This window comes from Carassius gibelio, chromosome A8 (assembly GCF_023724105.1).
Source record: "Carassius gibelio isolate Cgi1373 ecotype wild population from Czech Republic chromosome A8, carGib1.2-hapl.c, whole genome shotgun sequence".
Lineage (NCBI taxonomy): Eukaryota > Metazoa > Chordata > Actinopteri > Cypriniformes > Cyprinidae > Carassius > Carassius gibelio.
The window spans coordinates 7,564,562-7,588,439 of NC_068378.1; the positions used below are offsets into that span (position 1 = coordinate 7,564,562).

At 38.1% G+C, this 23,878-nt stretch overlaps 1 protein-coding gene and 1 long non-coding RNA gene across 6 annotated transcripts; one reads left to right on the forward strand and one right to left on the reverse strand.

Annotated features, from left to right (window-relative positions):
* On the forward strand, positions 1-6,036 carry LOC128018299 (uncharacterized). Its single transcript, XR_008184804.1, has 2 exons — positions 1-3,831; positions 3,975-6,036. It is a non-coding gene; the product is annotated as an uncharacterized LOC128018299 (long non-coding RNA).
* Positions 6,037-9,577: 3,541 nt separating this feature from the next.
* Positions 9,578-23,878, reverse strand: LOC128018300 (AT-rich interactive domain-containing protein 5A). Of its 5 annotated transcripts, none has more exons than XM_052603740.1 (7): positions 23,714-23,878; positions 20,687-20,775; positions 15,229-15,389; positions 13,564-13,616; positions 12,247-12,344; positions 11,908-12,061; positions 9,578-11,388 (listed from the first exon to the last, which is right to left on the reverse strand). In XM_052603740.1, exons 3-7 carry the CDS (start codon positions 15,380-15,382, stop codon positions 10,153-10,155), a joined length of 1,695 nt encoding a protein of 564 aa, XP_052459700.1. In that variant the 5' UTR covers positions 15,383-15,389; positions 20,687-20,775; positions 23,714-23,878; the 3' UTR covers positions 9,578-10,152. The 5 variants fall into 5 exon arrangements, with proteins under 5 accessions (XP_052459700.1, XP_052459696.1, XP_052459698.1 ...); XM_052603736.1 differs by having other exon boundaries at positions 15,229-15,394; XM_052603738.1 differs by lacking the exon at positions 23,714-23,878 and adding an exon at positions 22,337-23,688 and having other exon boundaries at positions 15,229-15,394.

The window sequence follows — 23,878 nt, forward strand, 5'->3', positions numbered from 1 at the left end:
ACTGAAGATTAAAATTATTTTGGCAATTGATATTTTGCCATAAATCCTGTTTACAGACTTAACGAGTTTAACATGCAAGTCAGATCATTCTAGAAGCTATCTATAATATACTACAAAACAGCATGCAGAAAACACAAAAAAACATGGTGGACCAGTACAGAAACATAAATACAATTTTATTTTGACACCACACGCAAAACCCCAATGACCATTTAGACGACCGCATACATCCAAACCAACAACTTCCCATTTACAGAGAAAACCACAGCTTCCGTTCCAGAGCAAGAGTGACAGGTTCACCAGTAGATTCTGATCAGACTGCAATGACTGAGCTGTCAGTTCATGACGAAATATTGCAGGAAGGTTGCAGTACACCAAGACAATCCAGATAACCAGAATAAACTGAAGTTTGTTCATTCTAATAGATTACTTTCAAAGTCAACGATAACAATCCATACTGCTTTCATGTCAGTTTTATGACGAGTATGAGCCATTTTTTAATAAAAATGCCTCTAGATTTAAAGATGCAGACATGCTCAAAGTCTAAACTGGATCTGATGGTGCTAGGATACTATGATACAGGCAGACGGATGGATGTTCAAGCATGTAAGAGTGCTCCTCTGTGCGTCTTCATCCTGTTCCTGAGGCTCTGCAGGTTTAAATGAGTTGCACTGCACCGCTGGCCACTAGAGGCGCTATAGTACGGTAACACATCAGGTGCTTCGTCCAAGTCCACAACGCACTCCCCGAGAGAGAAAACAACAACTAAATACTGTTTATGAACTCATATTGCTTTATCATCTCAGCCAGATGCGGTTTATTCTAGGATATTGAGCATTTTGATAAGTAAATCCATTGCATTTTATTCATTTTAATGAATTTTTGTGTTTGGTTATGAGGCAGCAAGCAAGCATCTTTGCTCTCTCCTGCCCACAAGCCACTACCAGATCAGTGATCAACCAGAATGGGATTTTCAGTGTGTGACTGCTGAATGAAAATGAGGTTATTACTTTAAATACAGTAAAACTGTACCATTGTGAAAAAGTGTTACAATTTAAATTGTTTTCTATTGTAATATACATTCAAATGTAAGTTATTTCTGTGATGCAAAGCTGAATTTTCAGCATCATTACTCCGGTCTTCGGTGTCACATGATCTTCAGAAATCATTTGGATATGCTAATTTGCTGCTTGATAAGCTTTTTTTTTTTTGTCATTATTATCCATGCTTAAAAACACTTGTGGTGCTTAATATTTTTGTGGAAACAGATACATTTTTTTTGCAGGATTCTATGATGAATAAAGCAGCATTTGTTTGAAATATACATTTCTGGTAGCCATTTTTAAAGTCCTTATGGTTACTTTTAAACAATTGAATGCATCCTTGCTCTATAAATTCTTTCAAACAAACAAACTTACTAGCCACACACTTTTGAACAGTAGTCTATGTGCTTTTCTGTGCAGTACATAACTGATAGATTCCACATTACCTTAAAGGTAAAAAGCTTTTGTACCTTTATATCTGAGGGTTGACTGTCAAATGGATTAAGTAATTTACTGTAAATTTCCTCGATCAAAATTAATGGATTGTGGAAATATATTGTAAAGGCAATTTACTGTAAAATCCCTCTATCCAAATGAATGGATTATGGTATTATTTAAAATATACTATCACAATTGTGCTGGCTGAACTACACTTCTAGTATTTCTGGCTAATAAATCTCAAAATATAACTGAAATACACTAATAAAAAATAAATTTGCATTAATACACTTATTGAGATACAAAGAAATGTCATTTAAAAAAGCAAGAGAAGGATTGCTTTTGGCATTAAATGACAATCTTTTGTCAGAAGAGGAGTTTTTAATATTATATGATGTAAATAAGTCTAAAAACCTAGATTTACCATGTAAGCAATACTTGCCTTTTAACCTTGATTACATGGAGGAAGACGAATGCTTAAATGAATTTCATGTCAGAAAAAATGTGACCTACCAATTCTGGTAGATTTTTTTTTATGCATTAAGCGACTTACAGGGCATTCAATGTATCTTTTTTTTTTTTTTTTACCTATATAGATGTTCTCAGGATTCCCAATGAGATCGTTTGTGATCAGACAATCATAAACTGATGCAAATTACAGTGTCATATGCCATAACATTTATTTACCTAATCTCTCACGTTTTAGCAACTCAGGCAAATCAGCTGTTCTCCCGTAGTAGACCGTTAAAGTAGAACGTCACAAAGTAGCAGTTAAATTCGCGCATGCGCAATATAACGCCAGAATGGTGTTGCCGTTCCACCCAAGGGGCAAGGAACTCGACCGGAAGTTGAAGTCGGGTGGGGGCTGCCATCTTTTAGCAGAACTTCACTTGCGTTAGCATTCCCATTGACTCCCATTCATTTTGGCGTCACTTTGACAGCGAATAACTTTACATCTGAGGCGTTTAAAGACTCTGTTTGTCCATTATTTATTTCTAAAGATACACGACAATGTATAAAGGGCTCCATTACCTTCTATGTTACATTATGGCCCCGTATAAACAGTTTTTGTAAAAAATAGGCTAACGATTGCGTCATAACCACTCGGCTCTCTGTCGCATTACCGTACAGACAGGAGGAGAAGCTCGCAGGCAATTAACTTAATATGGCGTACTGGCGTTACATTTTAAAATACTATACAAAATAATTAATCAGAATACTTACTCCTGCTCACTCACGCCAAAGAACTCCCCGCTCAAGCTCACCGTCTCTGCAAGATTAACGATGGCAGTTTTCACGCACAGCTACTAGAAGATGTACATCTGGCAGACAGGTTGCTGACGTCGTCAAGCTTCGTTTGAGTCTGCGCGTCAGAAACGGAAGTGCTAAAAAACGCTAAAACTGGGCTTCATTTGTCTCAATTGAGTTCCAATGGGGTCGCTGTGTCCATTTCTTTTACTGTCTATGGTTCCACCAGAGGTTACTCACCACTGTTGCTTAGTCCGTTCTGAAACGGCGCCCAGTGACGGATGGTGTAGCAATATTGTTGTCCGGGTGGAAATCGGAAGATTTTCGGGAGGGGCTTTGAAATTCGGGAGTCTCTATCTGCAGAAAACCCTCTACCTACAGACGAGACAACAGCCATATACTGCACCGTGGGTACAGAAAGTATTCAGGCCCCCTTAAATTTTTCACTCTTTGTTATATTGCAGCCATTTGTTAAAATCATTTAAGTTAATGTTTTCCTTCATTAATGCACACACAGCACCCCATACTGACATAAAACACAGTTGTTGAAATTTTTGCACATTTATTAAAAAATAAAAACTGAAATATCACATGGTCCTAAGTATTCAGACCCTTTGCTCAGTATTTCGTAGAAGCAACCTTTTGATCTAATACAGCCGTGAGTCTTTTTGGGAATGATGCAACAAGTTTTTCACACCTGGATTTGGGGATCCTCTGCAATTCCTCATTGCAGATCCTCTCCAGTTCTGTCAGGCTGGATGGTAAACGTTGGTGGACAGCCATTTTCAGGTCTCTCCAGAGATGCTCAACTGGGTTTAAGTCAGGGCTCTGGCTGGGCCATTCAAGATCAGACACAGAGTTGTTGTGAAGCCACTCCTTCGTTATTTTAGCTGTGTGCTTAGGGTCATTGTCTTGTTTTTAAGGTGAACCTTTGGCCCAGTCTGAGGTCTTGAGCACTCTGGAGAAGGTTTTCATCCAGGATATCCCTGTACTTGGCTGCATTCATCTTTCCCTCGATTACAACCAGTCGTCCTGTCCCTGCAGCTGAAAAACACCCCCACAGCACGATGCTGCCACCACCATGTTTCACTCTATTGGACAGGTGATTAGCAATGCCTGGTTTTCTCTACACATACCGCTTAGAATTAAGGCCAAAAAGTTCTGTCTTGGTCTCATCAGACCAGAGAGTCCTTCAGGTGTTTTTTAAGCAGACTCCATGGGGGCTTTAATGTGTCTTGCACTTAGGAGAGGCTTCCTTTGGGCCACTCTGCCATGAAGCCCGACTGGTGGAAGGATTCAGTGATGGTTGACTTCCTACAACTTTCTCCCATCTCCCGACTGCATCTCTGGAGCTCACGCGGTATGGGCACGCGTTGTGGGGGGGCCCCCCAAAAAATTGACTCGAATAAATAATTCAAGCGTTTTTATAACGTGAACGTATAGGACTTTTATTTTGGTAGTAATTGCAGCCTACCGTGTTTGGCGATTATGACCATATGTTGTCCTTGTTATCCAATCACGATTAAGAATTTCCGCAACTGTTTAAAGAGTGAAGCTTATGAGCGCAAAATGAGTCAAAGAAAATATGTCAGGGGAGCTCAAAAACGGACTAACGGAGATCTTTTTCTAAACTAAAACTAATAAAAACCTGCATGAGAAGCACAATGAGCCACGACAGACTTTCTGAACTTGCGATAATCAGCATTGAAAGCCAGCACGCGCGTCAGATGGACATAACAGACATTGTCAAGGACTTTGCGCAAAAAAATGCTAGGAGAAAGGTGCGCTTTGGAGGATTTTAAAGGTAATATTACTTTTATTGAATGTTAAACGTCATCAATCTTTGTTATATACTGCAGATAGAATAATATTTTGATGTGCTCATCAAAATCATGTGCTCATCATGTGCTCCCTTGCATTTTAACAAGTTAATGTAATTGCTGTTTTATTGTTGTGTTTCTTTTATTCTTTTTTTTTGTGTGTGAAAGTTCTTAATAAATAAATACGAAATAATTACATACTATTAAATTCCACAGTACTAATTCACGATTTTGAATGAAAAGGTGAACCCCCCCATATAATTATGCGGTGAGGGGCCCCGCCTCCACTCTTGCGTGTGGGCCAACGCAGTTTGCGCTACGCCACTGAATATAAGTACTGAATACTTACTGAATACATTTATGACCTCAAGGGTCATAATGCAGCAGCAAGAGTTCTTACTAGAACCAGGAAGTATGACCATATTAGCCCGGTCCTGTCCACACTGCACTGGCTCCCTATCAAACATCGTATAGATTTTAAAATATTGCTTATTACTTATAAAGCCCTGAATGGTTTAGCACCTCAGTATTTGAATGAGCTCCTTTTACATTATACTCCTCTACGTCCGCTACGTTCTCAAAACTCAGGAAATTTGATAATACCTAGAATATCAAAATCAACTGCGGGCAGCAGATCCTTTTCCTATTTGGCACCTAAACTCTGGAATAACCTACCTAACATTGTTCGGGAGGCAGACACACTCTTGCAGTTTAAATCTAGATTAAAGACCCATCTCTTTAACCTGGCATACACATAACATACTAATATGCTTTTAATATCCAAATCCGTTAAAGGATTTTTAGGCTGCATTAATTAGGTAAACCGGAACCGGAAACACTTCACATAACACCGTACTTGCTACATCATTAGAAGAATGGCATCTACGCTAATATTTGTCTGTTTCTCTCTTTTTCCGAGGTCACCGTGGCCACGAGATCCAGTCTGTATCCAGATCAGAGGGTCACTGCAGTCGCCCGGATCCAGTACGTATCCAGACCAGATGGTGGATCAGCACCTAGAAAGGACCTCTACTGCCCTGAAAGACAGCGGAGACCAGGACAACTAGAGCCCCAGATACAGATCCCCTGTAAATACCTTGTCTCAGAGGAGCACCAGGACAAGACCACAAGAAGCAGATGATTCTTCTGCACAATCTGACTTTGCTGCAGCCTGGAATTGAACTACTGGTTTCATCTGGTCAGAGGAGAACTGGCTCCCCAACTGAGCCTGGTTTCTCCCAAGGTTTTTTTTTCTCCATTCTGTCACCGATGGAGTTTCGGTTCCTTGCCGCTCTGGCTTGGGTCACTTCATCTACAGCGATATCGTTGACTTGATTGCAAATAAATTCACAGACACTATTTAACTGAACAGAGATGACATCACTGAATTCAATGATGCACTGCCTTTAACTATCATTTTGCATTATTGACTTAGGACCATGTGATATTTCAGTTTTTCTTTTTTAATAAATCTGCAAAAATGTCAACAATTCTGTGTTTTTCTGTCAATATGGGGTGCTGTGTGTACATTAATGGAAAAAAAAAAAACTGAAAAATGATTTTAGCAAATGGGTGCAATATAACAAAGAGTGAAAAATTTATGGGGGTCTGAATACTTTCCGTACCCACTGTTTGTATAAAAAAGTACCTACAGTGCAATTTATCTTTGCTTAAAATCTTAAACACATCTTAAAACCATCTATAAGGATAGCTAGATATTTCTGGACTGGTCTAAACTGTGTCTGTGAGAAAGACACATATCCTTAAGGTTACTCCAGAGGTCTGTGTAATATGTGTAATATAATGTCAATAAAATGACTGTGGAGTAGGGCTGTGCAATTAATTGAAAAAACGGTTCGATTTCGATTTTGGCCTCCAACGATCATGAAAATACAATTATTGAGGTAAAACTATTATTGAGCCCCATTCCACCCCCTTTCGTTCCTCCATAAAAGCCCAATTTCCCACGCAAATCAGTAAAATCGTGTTATGGGATGGCATTTAAAAAAAAAAAGTATAGCCTGAATGCACTGTTGCAAAGTTGCTTTGAATGAAAGCGTCTGCTAAATTTAAATGTACAGGTGCTTTTTAATTTACTTTTACAATATAAGTTTTTACAGCTCAGTTCAGAGTCAGAAATCAAACACATTTGTTATGTTTTAAATCACATTTTTTAATAAGTTTTAAATCTTTAAGAAAAATCATAAAGAAAGTATTGCAATTACCAAATTTACATGTCTAACGTTAGATATATCCTAGAACCACATTTCCATATTTCAAAATGATATCAGGAAATATATATATATATATATATAATCTCTCAATATGCTTTTTTAGAGATTCTTATTAACAATAAAAAACGGTTTGGTGATCACAAAAGGAGCAGTAGGCTACTTAAAAATCATCAGAAATAAAATAAGCCTTTGTAGAAAACACTTAGTAAATATTTAGAGCATTCAGATGTTGTGAAATCAGTAATAACGTGGTTTGAATAGAATCTCAGCATTTATGAATTTTATAAACTTCGTTATTTTCCTTTTCCTTCTCCTATTTCATTTTCCCACTCTTTATTGCAGTATAGCAGGTATTGCCTGATATTCTTCACATGCTGTACCAGACGCTGATATTTAATGGGAAATCTTATTGCATTAGTCACATTCCACAGTTCTGTGAACGCGGACACTGCAATTTAGGTGCAAACACTGTGCATTGAGTGCATTGTGAATCATTTGTATATTATGCGTAAATATGAACATTGCATGTCTCCACAAGACTGTCACCCTACTTTCGCTGAATGGACAGATTTTGAACATTTCTACCGATATAAAAGTTTCTCCTTGTCCCCAATGTTTCAGTTGTACAGGTCGCTAGATGTCGGCATTGCGCTTCATATGAGGCGCGCAGCCGCTGCGGCGCATGCGCAGTGTCTCGCTCCGAATGGCGCGCGCTTGTTTTGAGATCAACTGCACTGCTGGGGACTGGCATCTCGACGAGGTAACTGGGCGATCAATGGCTTTATTTTGTGTACGTGTTTGGACGGTTTGCGCTGCTGGGTCGAAAATGATATCGCCTGTTTGTAGAGGCAGCATATCTCACCCTCCGCCTCAAACATATACATTTATCTATAGATATATACACGGGCTTGAATGCAACTGTTATCACACTGTTTGTTACAACTTCATCGTTATTTCCTCCTTGAGTTACACTCACAATTTAGTCACACGTGCAATTGCGGGAAAGGTTTTTTTTTTTTGCATACTAACAGTAATGGCAGGGACTAAATAGATTAGCCTTTAATGCCAATTTCTGCCATATAAGCCAAAATGATAAAATAAATCATAATTGTTTTAATAATTACAAAATGGCATTCATGAGATAAAAGTTGAGTCATAATTAAATTTAGTCATTATTATGATAACTCGAAATTATGACCAAAAAGTTACATTTTTTAAATGAAATTGATGACGTCTTATGTCATAACTGTGGCTTTCTCATAAGTTTTACCTTTTGTAGTAATTTTTACTTAATAAGTTAATTATAATTATCTTAGTATGTCATAATTTCAACTTATTTCATAATAATTATTGATTATTTTTTTCCTTAAGAGGCTGAAACGGGCTTCCAGTAGTACCTTTAAGTAGTTCAAGCCAAATGATTTGCAAAAATAAAATGTTTGTGAACATCAGTCCGCCTTGCAAACATGGTCTGTAATATTATTAATTCCTGAACTTGTGTTCAGGCATCCCCACAGATGACGAGCAGGCCACGGTTCTTGGAGAAGATTGTGTTAGAGGAAAGGAACTGTAAGTGTCTTGTACTGTGTTCTATTGTTCTGTTGTGGCTTGCTGTGAAATAAAAGAGTGCTGTGTGAACAAACAATGCTGTCTTCTTCCCTGGGATCCATATAGCATCTTAAAAGCGCAGTCTATGCAGTCTCCAAATAAGATTTGACATAAGCATCCCTCATATTGTCTCCTCCGTAACCAACAAGAGGATTGTTGGTTGTGTTTGTAAGGGATAGTATAATGTAACCATAATTTTGATATCAGTTAGTATAGTCATATCTGTTCTATGTGTATCTTATCATTATGAGCCATCATAACAACATAATAATTTTGGATCAAAGCCAATAACCTATGTGTCTTTTTTATTAAGATGAAGAGGACAACACTGTAGTGGTTTGGTTTTGGTTGCATCATGGAGAGTCCCAAGCACTGCCCACTGACTGTGGTGCTCACTACAAACTTGTTCCACACCAGTTAGCCCACTGAAATATACACTTCACCGCAGACACCTCCATACTGACTCAAACACCATAGATACTCTTATTAATGCACAATCCCCTTCAATGTTCCCTGTTCTGAAGAATAGAATTGCACTTTATAGGGACCTTAGCTCTCATTGGTTGCTTCACAAAAACAGAAAAAGCTATTTAACACAGAGAAAACAGGCTTGCTTCAAATTTCGGCAGTGTTTTCCTAATTGTGAATGTTGGTTTCATTATTTTTAGAAGAATAGTTTACATGCCCTGTTGTTTGCTGTGCAGTATCAGCTGCTTAAACAATTCTGTTTTTCCTTCAAATGCAATGCATTCCTTGCCCTGTTACATAAACAAGCTTTTACTTTTGCACACTCTTACAAAAGAGATAATGTCTACAGGCGTTGTCTGATTTTTGTTCAATGTTTAGACAAAGATAGTACATTCCTGATTATGTGGGACTCCAAAATATTACATTTACTGTGAAAGACTTGAGATTTTAACATGTATGATGTGTCTTGTGTGCCTCTCATAGCTAGAATCATTGCAGCTGATTCACAGGAAGTGTCTTGAAGACCTGACATGAGAAATTTATTTTATACAAAAATATTTTAAACATTCAGTAAGCAATGTACAACTATACATTACAGACATTTTTCACATTATTGGTGTGCTGTCAAACAGACTGATCTTGTCGAGGGTCCCATATAAAAGTAAAAAAAAAATTCTAGGATGTACCCTTATGTGAATATTCTTATTTGAGCTTTACCAACCCTGAAAATTATGTATCAAGATCTACAAGAAACTTGATTATTCACATTGGACCCTGAATTGCACCATTAAGTTATTGGTATTCATATGAAGAATGGCATTAAAACGATTATTTGTACCTATTCCACATCAATAGGAAACCGTTCTCTTGTGCAGACATACATTGATGAACATATCAACATGTAGCATTTACATTTTAACCACCATTTGGAAGACACTTTTATTAAAAATGATTTACAGTGCATTCACTGCTACATTTTATCAGTAATGTGTATACACTGGGAATTGATTCCAAAACCTTGCAGTTGCAAGTGTCATGCTCTACCAGCTGAACTACAGGACCATGTATGAAACTCCTTCAGTTAGCATCAGTTTTTAAAACCAACAAGAAACACTTTGCAACCCATTGTACTTCATGTAAATTTATCCTGAAAGCTGATCAAGAAAATCGACTTGATACTTCAGAATCTGAGTTTTCTAGTAAAGTGAAGGAGTCTGTATTGAGAAAGTAAACTCGTCTATTTTGATTTCACGTTGACCCATAGATCTGAAGGACCAGTTGTTTCAAAGTCGTTCAGTAGGGCTGCAGGCCTGCCATGTTGTACCCAGCGGGTGGATGCCAGATGGGTAATGGGTAAGGGTAGGAGGACAACGCAGCCTCGTAAGACCCAGGAAAGGGGGTGCCCACTGGTGGGCAATGCATAGAGTGGGTCTGAGAAGGAGGAATTGTTAGATGGGTTGGAAGAAAGACATGTTGAAGAGGTAGAGCTTTCAACTGTTCGGTTAAGTCTGCCCGAGCTCTTGGCAGGTAGGGCACTGCTACACCGGCATGAGGGTGGTAGAAGAACTGCTGGGTAGGCAGAGGCTTGGGCAACTCTGTCTTTGCTTTCTCTTTCCTGTCCATAATGCGATGTGGAGAGCCCATTGGTATCTTCTTCAAGTAGGCATCGTCGGTGATTGGCCTCTTAAGGAGATGCTGGGGGTAGGACATGTGCGGTTTAAAAGTGTGCTGTAGTGACACAGGTCTGCAGGGATCTCGTGGTAAGACCTTGGAGAAGCTGGAGGCATGAGGGACCCAGCACGGTTTGGTGTATGCAGGTGAAGGCATCCTGTAGGATGTAAGTCTGGTGCTGGATTTACCATCCAAAGTCCATGGTGAAAGACTCCTCTGGGTCTTTTCGGAGTGGAGTTGGCCACCTGGCAGGAAATCCCTGTAATGGTTGCGGTGATAGTTGACAAGTTCTTTGCTGCTGGGGTAACATCCGAGAGGCTTGCAAACTCCTGTGCTAGCAGCCTTGGACGTGGGGAGAGCAGACATATGAGAAGGTGTCTTACTTTCGGTATCTTTGGAAGAAGACTTCTGGGTCGTCACGGCTATACAGTCCTCAGAGGAGACAGAGCAAGGAGAAGGGCTACGGGACAAGGAGCCAGACGGAGAGGAGACGGGGAGGGGTGAGCCATCGGAAGAGTGGCGAGTGCGAGTGGAAGAAGGACACACAGGAGACTGGGAACAGTGGGACAGCTGAATAACAGAGGGTCTCTCCAGTTCTGCACCATCCTCCAAGGCGCAAGAGGTAGGGATGGTCAGGCTAGCCTGGGCCAGACGCTTCTTCTTTTCCAAGGGAGAGATCACCTCAGTCGGGGTGGGAGTATTAAGGAGAGGGTTCTCTCTGGAGCAGGTGCCAGGGTGGGGACCATGGACAGAAACCACGGATGACTGATCAGAGTCCAGGCGATCGGAGGATGCCAACCATGGGCTGTGATGGGAACACATGCCTCTCTCACAGTGATGATCTGATCCCATTTTCTCCTGTGAACAAAAGGGACATGCTTCAGCACAAGGAGCAGACAGCTACATCTCAACACATACGACATTTGGAGATATATTCTATGCATCACTTAGATTTATATTGTTGTATGTAGGGTTTGGTGATAGATGATTATGCTGTTGATATAAATTAAATTAAGCAACATTGTGAATATTGCTAAAGTTCTAAAGTGTCTTTTATTTGGCCATGGAGTTTCTTAAAGAATGTTATCTAGTCCTGTAATCCTTCCTTCTCCCAAGACTTGGAGCATTTAGGTGTCAAACTCATCTCCTGGAGAGCCACAGTCCTGCAGAGTTACCCCAACATGCTACAACACAGCTACCTTTAGTTTTCAAGTAATACCGAAGACCTTTTTCATTGAATCAATTCAACAATCTATTTGCGTCATTACTTCAAAATGTCCCATCAAAAAAGCTGAAGTACACATAGCAATGTCCCCACCCTAACTGTACATTTGACAAAGAGTTTCTTTGATCCAAGTGCATTTTCTTCCTGCTTACCTCGCACTCTTCTCTCTCCATCTTCCTCTTCTTCTTGCTCTCTGGCTTACTTCCCCTGTTCTCAGGGCTCCTCTTGTACTGTTTTCGAGGTTTGGAGGGTGGTAGTGGTTTGTCCTCCTCCCCTCTCAGTTGCCGCTCAAAGGGCAACACCAATCTGCACAAAGAAAGAGTTTTACTGTTTAAGCCATGGCCTAGTGGTCAATGCGCATGCTCAGAATCTTTGATCAGTTGTGTGCATGTGGGCAATTTGAGTTTGAGTAAAGCTAAGTAATCGAACATACAATTTTTGATTAATGAATTAAAAAATGCATGGTTTGTTACAGTTAAAAATGGGTTTACCTTTCGTAGTGTCTGCGTGTGCAGGTTGCTGCACTGGTACTGCCTGGACTACCTCCCAGCTCATCATACACATTCTTCCATAGCCTCCGCACTGTTACCTGTGAGCAAACACAACATTATTACACACCCTTAGAAGAAACGACAACTTAATTGAACTACCCACTGCATATAGCTACTTCTCTAATAATGATTCGCTTAGAAACCCAGATGCTAATGGCTAAGTTTGCACTTACATATATTCAGATATGTAATTCTGAATGTGAATTTGCCTTGTTGACCAATGCAACGCTGTTTAATTGGGAAGTGACCACTGAGTAAACGATGCCTCATCCATCGCTCTTGACAATGGACAACCTTTCGCTAATGTGATAGTGCCTTAAGGCTAAATGTGTTTAATGTGCAATTCTAAATTAGCATTTGTGCTTGCATTTTGTTTTCTTGGACTGACAGTGTGTGTATTGCATGCACTGCATTATCATTCTGATCAGCTCTTGTCATAGTGGAACTTCATGATTAGTCACTGGTTAGTTTCAGAGGTTGCCTCAAATGTGTTTAAGTACATACCCTAAATTTATTTTCACAGGCTGATGAAAGTTTCAGCTTTACAATGCTAATACCACACTTACTGCCTGACACATTGCTAAATCAATTAATGACCAAGGTACTTTTTATTTACAGGTGTCGGTCCTCTGAACTCCGTTTAGTGACAGCAAACACCTTCGGTTTAGTTGTGCTACTGGAAAAAAGTGAGACTGATGCAATAATGGCATTTTTCTTTTTGCATGACTGTTTTTAGAGTAAAATGTCATACTTTCCACTTCCAGACCCAATTCACACACAGAGACAAAACCCCCGTTGGCCAAGACTAAAATTATATACAGACAGACATTGTTTTGTCAAACATCGGTTTTACTGACCACACGCACTCTCATTATAAACACAAACACTTTAGCACCTTAGAGCGAGTGGAAACTTAAGGGCGAGAGAACAAAGCTTTGAAGCAGCAGGTTTGGGCAGAAAGAGCTAGGTAGAAGATGGACCCTCGTTCTCATTGTGGTCATAACGGTCACTGTATGTATGGTGTGGCCTCCAGCCATCATAGTTTCCACTGTGCAAGAGCAAGTGGCAAGTGCATGACCTGCTTCTCAACTTCCTCGTTAGCTGCGGAAGCCTCGGGCAGTTGGCACACTTGCACAATATATCGAAATGATAAGGCTATCAGTGGTGTGAATGAGAGATGAGGGAGATAGACCAGATCCAGGTTGTGAAAGGTCTGTCTGGAGGTTTGTTTGCTCGAGGTTGTGTCAGGATACTTACCGCATCATATCCTCCAAGTGTCTCCACAGCTTTGTAGATTTTCCACAGGTTGACTGGAAAAAAGACAAAGACACGATTGCATCAACCCACAATCTTAAAAATCAAGTTGTGAGATGCAGATGGCACTTCTCGTCAAAACTGTGATCAGTGCAAATCAGTGAAATGAGGTGCTCCTCATCTCAAGGAAATCAGACTAAATCTTATAAGAGCTGTTTTGTTTTCTATTCGTTTTATATGAGGTATGCAACCCTATCACCAAATGTTGGGACATTGTAAAATACAGTTTAAAACTTTAAAAATACAATGCCAGAAGGGGTAACAGGGTTGCAAATTTAGAATATATGTAGACCAACTCAGTAGTGGCTAGCTATTTGGTTTGTAGCTATTAATAAATATATTTTCCATAAATTAAAGAAAATATTTGGTAATACTTTACAATAAGGTGTTCATGTTAATTCACAGTGCATTAACTAATGTTAACAAACACAACATTTGATTTTAATAATGCATTAATGAATGCTGAAATTAATCTGAACTAATGCAATAGAAGTATTGCTCATTTATAATTCATGTTAACTAAAGTAGTTAATGAATGTTAACTAATGAAACATTATTGTAAAGTGTCACCAAGTAATTTTACAACATTGTGGTTAACAGACTTACATGGTTGAGCTCAACACAGCAACTTTTTAAAAAACTTTCTTTCTGTCCCATTATAAAAAGTCAAAATTAAGTCAAGTGCGCAATGAGGAAAAATTGTAACAGCTATGCAAAATGTAGAACTACATATTACATTTTTGATGAATAACTATATTTAAAAAAATATTTTTTTTATTACAATGAATTAAACGTGAGTTCAGTAGACAATGATAATTAATTTTAGATTTGTTTTATTTTAGATAACAGTTCACAAAATAATTAATAATGTGATTTCTGCCTCACGGTTTAAAAGAAAAAGTCCTGACACACCAAAGTGTATCACATTATTGGAAAGTGGCAGATGCAGTACATGATTTAGTCAGCATGTTGTTACTTTTTAATATTAATGGTTTTAATGGGTGCATCAACCCCAACCCCCCCCCCCCCCCCCCCCCCCAAAAAAAATGGTTGCTGTTGTGCTCTGTGCTGAAAAATCATGCTAAATGTAATTAATAAAATGCAGTTATCTAAATAGTTGTGCATAATTGGAATATCATAACAAATATGCTGTTCAACCTTTGAAAGGAAGGAGAAAACCTTTAACTTTGCTACTGACGTCAAAGATGGTTCATCTAATCTTGCAATAATAAAACTTATTCAAATCAGAGAAATGCCAACACGGACACGCTGCATAACATGAGCTCATACTCAAAAACCATGAACAAAACTATAGAAGGTAAAACACGGGTTCCTTTGGTTTGTGACAACCACAGTGTGTTTTGCTATTGCTGCTGAGAGCTTCAAATCTTTTATATTGCAGGGCCACAGTTCTTGGTAACAGAAAAACAATTACATTTACATTGCATTGGTTGAATTGCAGTACATCTGCATGATTCTGAGAGCTGAGGTTTACTGTGTTGTGTTACTACATAAAGTTCAATGTAAAATCTACAACTTGAAGCAAAACTAGTTGAAAAGCACTGATTTAAATGCTGTGATATTATATGCAACAGTATTCAGACTCACTCTGTTTAAAGCCAAGATGGGGAATTCTCTCTATAGGCGTGCCTCTTTCCTTCATGAAACAGTACAGATTGGTCACAAAGGTCCTCTCTTCACTCTCAGATTTGTCAGTTCTGGGACCTTCCTCGCTGCTATTGGTGGACACCATGTTCTCCATCTCCCTGCTGGTCTAGTGGAAAAACACATGATCACAAAAGATGTCAAAAAATATTTTAATTCAGGAGTTCCCAACATAGCAGTTCAGTAACCAATAAATCTACACTATGCATGTGCACTGTACACGATATAGGCAATATATGAATATACGTGGGTGAGTTTGTGTCATTTACAGGAAGCAGCGTAACTTCGAACAACTTCAAATTTCACTTTCACACAAATGGCTTGATAAATCTGCTCACTGATTCATTTTCTCAAAGCCTCATGCAAAATTGCAGGTGATATAGGTGTTCATGCAACCCTGTTCTGAGACAGTCATATTCAGAGTGTGAGACTGAAAACACAACAGCTTTGGCTTTCACCACCACTTTCAATAAGTAACCAGACATCCTGTTTGAAGGGAAACCGAACCACTGGTGGGGTTTTCACAAAGGAAAGCTGCACTGGTGCTGTACTCCACGCTATGATAAAGACACAAGTGGTGCAAACGTGAGAAACTCTGCAGTTACTGCAAGAGGGCGGGAGTTCGGTGTATCCGCAAATCTTGTGATTTTCAGATGAAGTACAAGAGTATGAATGTAGCCTTCCTTATATTTATGATACTAAAAAAGTGAAGTGGGATTATGAGATATGTTCCTCACATCACACTTTCGCACAATCTGATCAAAAGTCTTTGTGGAGGAAGCTTAGCTCCAGAATAAAGGGCTGTTCATGATAACTACAATTATAATGCTTTAATAGTTCACACCACAACAATAACGACACACAGGAACGACGATGTTGAAATCACTTTCAGAATGATTTTTTTCCAGCTTATGAATAATGATTAAAACATTCCCGGCCATCCGATTTTAAATCAGCAGACGACAAAACTGCAGCACACGCTTATTATAAACAACATGTTATTGTCCATTATTATGGGCACTTACATAGTTATCTTAATATTTATCATTCTTGGTGTGATCGGGTCTGGACCACACAATCAGCCGCTGTGAAAAAGAAGTGTGTTTAACTGTATTGCATGTGCACTTGTATTTTGAATCTTAAAAAAAACTATACTTTTAGATATTGCAATATTAATGATGAAAGGCCACTTAAGTATACATGACTTTTATGACTATGTTTCTAAACACAATTAGGTACACTTTAAAAAGTGCACTTTGTAATCATGTCAAATTAAACGTTTTACTTTAATGTACATTTTAAACAATTGTTTTCATATTTTGTCATGATTTATAGAATGTGTTGACTCACATATAAAAGCACATGTAAAGTACTGAATTGCAGCTTCACCATTACAAATGTGTAGTTACTAATATATTTAAATACATGACACACATGTCAACAGACATGACATTAAAGTATATTTTAGTTTAGTATAAATGCTTGTTTGTTAGTATTTAAAGTGTGCAATTAAGTATCCAAAAACATATTTATTTTGCACATAGGTAGGCCTACATCCTTTAAAGTATATTATTTCTATAAGAAATGTTTGTTAACATTGCTACACAAATGCTTTCTGAATGTATATAAGCAAATTATTATAATGTATAAAAAGTAACTGATTACAGTAACTTATAGAGTAACTGTAATCTAATTATGAGCACTTTAAAATGTAATATAATATAATAACAAGTACTTAATTTTTTAAAATCTGATTACGTTGTAATCTCTCCTTCGGTGTACTTTTATTGTGTTTTTTTGTTTTGGCAGTTTAACTGTCCGTCATGTGAAATATGCCAGTCTGAAAACTCAAAAACACCTTTTCTCATGATTTGGAGTATAATCCATGTCTTTAGCACGAACTGTTCAGGATAAGTTGTGCACTGATGCGCTCGCCTTAGCAAACACCGCTAATAACAGGTTAGCATAGACTATTAGCACCTTATAAACCTTGTTGATGTTCTTGCAAAGCACAAAGAAGCAAGCCCTGTTGAAAAAGGGAAGTAAGTGAATGTTATCTACAGAAAAGCAGCACATTCATCCTTGTGTGGCAAAGTGCCATAAGATGATCAGGCCAAAGTGGAACTGCTAGCATCTAGCGCTCAAGCACACAAGACAATGACCCACAGTGCAGGCAGGCCGCAAGTGAGAAATGAAAGAGTGAAGGCATGCAGAAATGAACGCTAGCCGTCACAGGAACGCCCCACTCAGTAACAATACACATGACTTATAGGGGGAGGCAGAAAAGTTGGTAAACCCTAGAAAATAAGTTTACGTAAGCAATTAGGACAAAAGCCGCTTATGTACAGCTGGTATAGGGGAGAGCGGGGCACAAAGTAGTAGTTTCTCAGTTTTTTACTCACAGTAATTTTACACTTGTCTAGTACAAATATGTTGCTTTATTTCATAATTACAGTGTTTACATTTTCTTTATTTACCCTCAAAAAATGGAAGTGAAATGTGACAACATGCCCCTTAGGTGGGGTTCATTGTAACAGCTGAGGGGCGCGTAACATGACCAAATAACAGCTTAAAATCTTATCTGATCGAATGAAAAAAATATACAAGACTAACAAAAATATGTTGTAAATAAAATAAAATAATTATTTATTTTTAAAAAAAAAAATAATGTCGTTTTTTAAGTCAATGGAATTCTAGAGTTTGACAATGAACACATTGCAGCCATGCTTGGGATGGCCCACATAAACGGACAAAAATGCTTAACATGTCTTGAAATAATAATTTGTAAACATTAAAAATTGACTGTCAGGCTTTATTCACCCATTTCTCGTTGTTTCTCATTAAAATTAATTAAAGTAAATAGTGTAAATTACATTGCTAATGTCATAGAATAGAACATTGTAACGCAATGTTACAACACAAATGGGATTTAAAAGTTAGTGTCTTCTGCTAGTTATTAAAGCATAAAAAAATAATCTAAACTGATACATAACAGATTGGAGATTAAAATAATAGCAGATTTTTCTCATTTTAAATAAATAATAAAAACTGAGTTGAAAAATTAACTTAAGCCAGAATTTGTATTTTACTATGGTAATCTGAATTGTCTTTATAGATGATTTACCATAACTGATTCTGTTATTTTCCTGTTTATCTCTGTGAAGCTGCTTTGGATCAATCTGTACTGTATAAAGCGCTATAGAAATAAAGCTAGTCTTAGTTGATCATCCAGGTCTGTTTGCTTGCTTCTGGGACTTCTCAGCTCAGCTTAGACTTGTTTCAGCAGGTTGAATTGTTTGTGGAAAAAGACAAAAACAATGCATAACAGTCTGCGAGGAGAAATTCCCCCGTGACTATATACACTACGCACAGAAAGCTTTGGATTTCCATTTGATGTCTTTGGTGGTTGTTCTCTGCCAAAGCGAAGTTCAGTCAGTAAGTTTCACACTGAATAGAGTTCCTCAGAGAACATAACTTCTTCCCAGAATAAGGCCTTTACAATGACTAATATTGTGCATATAGGGCTTTATTCTAGCTTCTGAGTAATACAGAAGCTAAGAAGGCCCCTTCTCAGGGTACTGAAATGAGTAAACATTGAGGCCTAAGATTACATCTCTCTCCTGTGAAGGGAATAATATCAAACATGTAGGCCCAATGCTGGGGCAGTCTAAAAGTGTCTGATTCATACTTTCCCTCGCTTCAGTCGTAAATACAACAGAGACAATTTGAGATGTCGATTGCTATGGCTGCTGCTGAGCTCCAGTGTGTTCTGAATTGAGTCATCTTCACTGAAATTTCATATACGGCTTTATCTGATTACCATCTACCCAAACACTTCCTGTTATATTGACAACACAGATAACCAGCTTTGAGGAATCGTTGTTAGCACTAGTTCTTGGAATAAATATTTGAATATCTTTTAATCAAGGGAAGTGCTTTTTTGAGAACGACGCAGATGGTATTTTATTTCTGAATTTGGTTTACAGCGCTCTGTTAATATTGTATAACACATAGCCAATGTATACATTTAGTCTTTTATATAATGGAATTGTTACAAAATCATTCTTTAACCGCACTTTATCAAAGAAGAGATGTTACTGGATGAATGCTACATGCTACATGCTACATGCTACAACTATTTTTAGCCAATTGATACGTTATAAAAATATAAGATCATTTGTTCAATTTAATACAGTCATATCAAGACCACAATAGGGAAGAGCTTAGCTCTTAAACACTACCTTCAAGTTTCAAACAGGAAAGTTTTTTTTGTGTGTGTGTTGAGAACTGTGCCCCCTTCCCTCTTGAACTTTGGCTAAAAGTAGCACAGACCCCAGTGTGAGAGATTTTTCTGCGTGCTGCAGCTCTTCAATTTCCACCTCATTCAAATTTCGGAAAAGTGCGTGGGTTATTCTGCAGCGGACGTGTCAATAACACTCAGAATGAGAGTTTATACATGCTTGATGAAGACGCAGTGGCATGGCCAGCGCTCACCACCAAAACCACAATGCTTTCAACTTCTGACGCCACCCTGGAAATATGATGCATCTTTGCAAAGGCATACAAACACTGTTTTCAATTACCAGAAGTGTGAGAGAGAAAAAAACATCTGTGATTGTTTATATGAGTATCAATGTGCGTCGCATAAAAGAAATGACTACAGACGTCACATTTTACCAACCCCCTGTAATCTAACACTAAAAACCCACTCATTCACTTGTTATTCTGATGTACTGCAGGAATGAAGAACCGAAAACTGTAACCGAAATAAAAGAGACCAGAGGCTGTTGCGTCAACACACGTTAATATACTGGAAGATGGAGATTTCTTGCAAAATGAAAGTCAAATGGTCAATCGGTGAACACTGTCATATTTCGTCTGACTAACTACTGTTACTGACATCAGCATTCTCCGTAACCGAAAAACTGCAATAATACCAGAAATCAATTTGGCAACAGTCATTAGAACGAAAGGGGAAGTGAGATGTTATTTTTACCAGCAAAATTTGCACTCCAGCCACATCAGGAGGAGCAGTTATGTGAAATTTACATAAACTACATTCAAATTCATATTCACGTGTACAGTTAAGCTATTGGAGACGATCCATAATCATGCCTTAAAGGGACAGTTCACCCAAAATGATGCAAATTTGGTCGGAGTTTACGCATTTTCAGTGGAACACAACAGTAGAATGTTTGAGAACTGTTACGTAACTTTTGCCACAGAAGGACCAGCATAAAAATAGTCAGTATGACTTAAGTCATTTGATCGACTCTGGTAAACTACGAACTTTCACGAAATGTTCTACAATGTCTATTTCCACAAGAAATAACACCATACAGGCTTGAATTGACAAGAAGAGGAGTGAATCACGAGGCATGTGTGTTGTCGTGTCTTTTACCTGGTTTGGTGAATTCAGCTCCTGCTTTTGCTCTTCACAGTCTTCTAGTTCCCCTTCTCCAACATCAACCTCTCCTCGAGGGTCCAACACTAAAACAAAGCCCAGCGCACCAGTTACACACAAATACAGGTGTAAGCGCGCAAATACATCAAAAGTCTTTCAGTTAGAGGTCAGCTGAGTGTTTCAGTGGCTAATGTAGATGCAGGTATCTATAAAGATACCTTTTTAAAGATGATATAATTCCCCAGATATAGCCATTCAAAACTTTTATGAATACTGATTTTGGGAACAGAGAGGTAAAAGTCTTTTCCACCAACACCACATTTTCAACATCTTTTGGAAAGCGATTGGGTTCACCCAGAAATCAATATGCAAAGTCTGTCAAATTTAAGTATTAATTAAATATTATAGAATAATTGTATATTATATAATTATATACCAATTTATTTAACATTTCGAATTAGCTTTTTATTTTTATACTTTTTTATTTTCATTAAACTATTTTTAGTTTCTTGGACTTTTTTTTTTATTTCTAAAGAAGTTTTAAGAATTTTAGCACTTATTTCATTTTTTTTTTTTTTTTTTTTTTTTTTTTTTTTTTTAGTTTAGATCATCCCTTCATGTGCATTTGTCACTTTTATTTGTTCTTAGGGTTTTCTATATAGATTTACTGAATCTGTATTTTTTAGTTTGAGTCATTTCAGTACTTCAGATTACGCTAAAATACTGCCAAGACAACATTTCTAGTTTTCTCATTTTTCACCTAATATTTATATTGCATTGTATATTTCAGCTCTATATCAATTAGTATAATTGTTTGGGTTTCAGTTAACAAAACCACAGATTTCAAAATGTCTCTCTCTCTCTCTCTCTCTCTCTCTCTTTTGCATTCAACAGAATAAAGAAGGAAAGTAAATGATGACAGTATTTTCATTTTTGTCTGAACTGTCCCTTTAAAAACAGCATTGCACTTATTAGATCTACATAAACATCCCTCACCCCTACACCGAGGTACAAAGTTGTAAATTGAGGTATACCTACAATACTTAAAAAATACCTACAAAAGCTAAAAGGTACATCTTTGTACCTTATTTACCCTAAATTGTACATAATAGTGCTTTATAAAAACATAAAGTGAACATATAAGTACCTTTCAAAAGGGTCTCGGCCCAGAGAGAGTGTATCCCGTGAATCCCAATGACGTTAAATATCAAAATCAGCTGCTAATTTAGCATGAGCAGAGCAACGCTCACTGTTTACCCCGCATCTGCTTCATAACATGCAGTTTTGAATCTGAAGTATTGAATTAAATGGGCGTGTAAAACAGAAAGAAAGAATAAGAGAGAACATTCTAATATGAAACCACATGATTACAACACTACTTCCTGTCTGTATGCATAAACCACAGCTATGTGATACTCTGCTCGAATACAAAAATAAACATTTGTGAGCTGTCTAATGAAATTGACATGCTAATGCATCCTCTGATTGTTAAAATAGCTATATCTTGCATAAACTTGCCAGTCGTGTGTTTATTACACAATCCCTTATCGTTCAGACATCAGTTCAGCCGATTCATCACCGCTGGCTGTTTAGAAATGACTGGAGTGTGGAGGTGAATGTGCAGTGACTCCATCATTATAACCTTACCAGAGCTTTGTATTTCTTGAGGAGGTGCAGGAGAGGACACCATCATCACACTGAACTTTCGATGGCCAAGTTTCAGGTCAAAAACGGCAGCATATCAAGTCATCTAGTGTTCAGGCGTCTGCTGTGAATGGCACCAGCACAATGCACCTGACAGCATCTTATTCACAAACCACACAAGCATTGAATTATAGGCTGGCTCTGGGCAGCCTCTACCTCAAAGTCTCCACTTCCCTTTCTCACAGCCTCCTCACCGCGCTCGACACTCATATCTCTGTCTGTAACATCCAGCAACGCTTCGCTTTCGAGATCAGACGTTTCCTGTGCCAGGGCACTCAACAGGCTTCTGTTATTTTACTTCCCCTTCTGAGCCACAGTGCAGAAAGATTGTGACAAGTCGGACTGATATTATCACTGGTGCGATAGCAACTTCTGCATTGTTTCTGGTAGCCTGCTATTTGTGCAGACGGGATGGGATAAAAAGCCAATGAATTACTTCATCATCAGAAGACCTTAAACCTGGGTTTTTTCTTCTGACGTGCCAACCATGGATTTGTCATATCCTGGATGGACTGTCTCAAACACAAAGCCATATCGTGCGATAACACCACAATGCGATAGCCTCATAATGTCACAGACAAACTTGTGTCACATCAAAGGAGGATACAAAGTTATCGACGCAGAAATACTTATCTGTGATGTAAGCTTCCTAAACAGAAACGGCCCGTGATGTTTGGTCAGTAAGCTTATCTGGTCTATTTTCATCAGTTTGCTGTCAGAGTATCGGATGAGGGGTTTTACGCTTCAACAGCAATGTGTTGCTATTTCTCTAAAACCACTTCCTCAAAGAGCAAAACCTGTTATGTTACTCATACCTAGTCCTTATATTCAAATTACTACAAATGACAGTAATAACCATTATGGTAAGCCACTTAACATTGCATCCTTCCAAAAAGCTAATATTTCATCTTATGATAGCCTACTAGTACTTATTTTAACTACTACTAAATAATCAAATAGCCTAGTGATTAGTATGTTTTCTCTTTAGTAGCCTATCTAGCAGTTTTACTAGTTGCTACCTATTCATTAGGCTACTATTACAGTTTTCTTTTTAAGATTTCCTAGTAAGATTTTGAATTTAATTATACAGTAGCTAATCTGTCTAGTCATTATGCATGACAAGTAAAAATACTATTATAATTAGTGAGAACAGAAATAGTGTCTCAGAAATGGTTACTTTTGAAACGAAACATAACTACTAGTCACCATTAGATTATTTATTTGTAAAGTAAAGAAAGTGCTAAATAAATAAATAAAAAGTCATGCTAATTTTAGACATTAGAAAGTCATCGCTCCATTCACAGGAATATAAGCGCTTACCCATTTTGGAGCGCGCGTCGTGCACAGCTGTAACGTCAGGAGCGTGTTTTGATGTCTGTCCTTCAGTCTCGCGCAACAGTAATTGACAGCTCGCTCTCCAGCGCGCTCTGCCTCTCATTGGATTGACACGCGCTCTCTACAGGACTTCCTCACTCGAGACAGCCA

What these genes read in the sequence shown, in the direction of transcription:
- LOC128018300 (XM_052603736.1), bottom strand. Translation starts at nt 23,831, where the DNA reads ATGAGAGGCAGAGCGCGCTGGAGAGCGAGCTGTCAATTACTGTTGCGC. An exon ending in AGCTGAATTCACCAAACCAG is followed by an intron (nt 15,395 to 20,686) that starts GTAAAAGACACG and finishes TTTTTCCACTAG; the next exon opens with ACCAGCAGGGAGATGGAGAA. An exon ending in TGGAGAGAGAAGAGTGCGAG is followed by an intron (nt 11,389 to 11,907) that starts GTAAGCAGGAAG and finishes TTTTGTTCACAG; the next exon opens with GAGAAAATGGGATCAGATCA.